General features: G+C 57.6%; 1 protein-coding gene across 1 annotated transcript in view; it reads right to left on the bottom strand.

The window, feature by feature from the left end:
* The window catches only part of ITGAE (integrin subunit alpha E), an 81,426-nt gene that overhangs the window by 40,464 nt on the left and 39,123 nt on the right, over positions 1-1,839 (bottom strand). The window contains exons 11-12 of the mRNA XM_032270061.1: positions 1,019-1,086; positions 80-218 (exon numbers count right to left, since the gene is read on the bottom strand). Coding sequence (XP_032125952.1) covers positions 80-218; positions 1,019-1,086 — 207 coding nt within the window. The remainder of the gene's footprint in view (positions 1-79; positions 219-1,018; positions 1,087-1,839) is intronic.

Genomic DNA, 1,839 nt, shown 5'->3' with positions numbered 1-1,839 from the left:
TTGCCCCCAGGCCCCGCCCTCGCCCAGGTTGCCCCCAGGCCCCGCCCCCGCCCAGGTTGCCCCCAGGCCCCGCCCTCACCCAGGTAGCTGTACTGCGCAGCCTCCGCGTCCGCCGCCGCAGTCTGGTTCAGGAAGCGGCCCCGGCGGCTGCGTGTGTCGTAGAGCAGCGCCCCACCCGACCAGTCAAAGGCCCCGACGGCGCCGAGCAGCACCTGCCCCTGGAGGGGACAGGGATGGGGCGCAGATGAGCGGGAGGGACCCAGGCCAGCGCTGCTGACCTGGCTGGGAGGAGCGGGGCGTTCGGTGGCCTAGAGCCCACCTGGCCAGAGATGCCGCCGGGAGGGTGAGATGGCAACACGGGGCTCCTTGCACTCCCTGCTGCGGGAGAAGCAAGATTGGTTGCTGAGCTGGCCCAGGTCGGGTCCTGTTGACTGGTCTGTATGCAGGGGAACGACTGGATGTTTGAGCACACAGAAAAAGGTGACCTCCTGCCATAAAAACGGCCACTCTCTATCTCAATGCTCCAGATTATGGTGAGCATGAAGAAATGTTTCCCTTTATCCTAAAATAGCTCTTTCAGGCCAGGCGCAGTGGCTTAGGCCTTGTCATCCTAGCACTTTGGGAGGTCCAGGAGGGTGGATCACCTGAGGTCGGGAGTTCGAGACCAGCCTGGCCAACATGGTGAAACACCCATCTCTACTAAAAATACAAAAGTTAGCCACGCGTGGTGGTGCACACCTGTAATCCCAGTTACTCGGGAGGCTGAGGCAGGAGAATTGCTTGAACCTGGAACGCGGAGGTTGCAGTGAGCTGAGATTGTGCCCCTGCACTCCCGCCTGGGTGAGGGAGCAAGACTCTGTCTCAAAACAAATAAATAAAATAAAATAAAATGGCTCTTTCAGAGGCATCACCACAGGGAGGGCAGAACCCTGAATGGGAGACAGGGGTCCCTGAATCCTAGGTGTCCTGGGCCCCTCCCCGGTGGGCAAGCCTCCCTGGTGGTGAGTCAGCCACGTACCTCATCCAGGATCTGGGCACTGAAGCCAGTCTGTGCCAGCTGGTAGTGAAGGGCGTCTCCAACGGTGCCTGGAAGCAAAGAAGCCCAGTGAGACGGCTGTAGGCTGAGATGAAGGGAGAAACCAAGTCAGGGGACCCTCCAGCTTGGCCTCACTCCCAGAGGGAACCATGCTTGATGTGACAGGCAGAGCACCCGGCTGGCGGAAGAGACCCAGGTTCTCCTTGAGCAGCTACTGGGCAGTCACACTCTCTTTCTAGGCCTCAGTTTCCTCATCTGTGAGCTCCTGGGAGAGGGAACTATGCCTCGGTCATCCTTGTTTCTCCAGCACCAGCTCATTTCATCCGAGCTTCATGGACATTCTGGGACGCAAGAAGGCCTGGGGATATTGTTGCCTCTGTGTGTGTGTGTGTGTGTGTGTGTGTGTGTGTGAGAGAGAGAGAGAGAGAGAGAGAGAGAGAGAGGGGGAGGGAGAGAGAGAGAGAGAGAGAGAGGGGGAGACAGACACACAGATAGCGTCTCGCTCTGTTGCTCAAGCTGGACTGCCGTGGCTCCGTATCAGCTCACTGCAACCTGCACCTCCCAAGGTCAAGCGACCTGGTGCCTCAGCTTCCCAAGTAGCTGGGAATACAGGTCCTGTGCCATCACACCACATCCAGCTAATTTTTTTTTTTTAAAGATGGGGTTTCACCATATTGGTCAGGCTGGTCTCGAACTCCTGACCTCAGGTGATCTGCCCACCTCAGCCTCCCAAAGTGCTGGGATTACAGGCGTGAGCCACCACGCCCGACTAATTTTTTTTTTTTTTTTTTTTTTTTTTTTTT

Source organism: Sapajus apella, unplaced genomic scaffold (assembly GCF_009761245.1).
Source record: "Sapajus apella isolate SASKATOON/1434 unplaced genomic scaffold, GSC_monkey_1.0 scaffold202, whole genome shotgun sequence".
NCBI lineage: Eukaryota > Metazoa > Chordata > Mammalia > Primates > Cebidae > Sapajus > Sapajus apella.
Note: the sequence above shows the minus strand (reverse complement) of the source record. Positions and strands in the feature narration are given on the sequence as shown.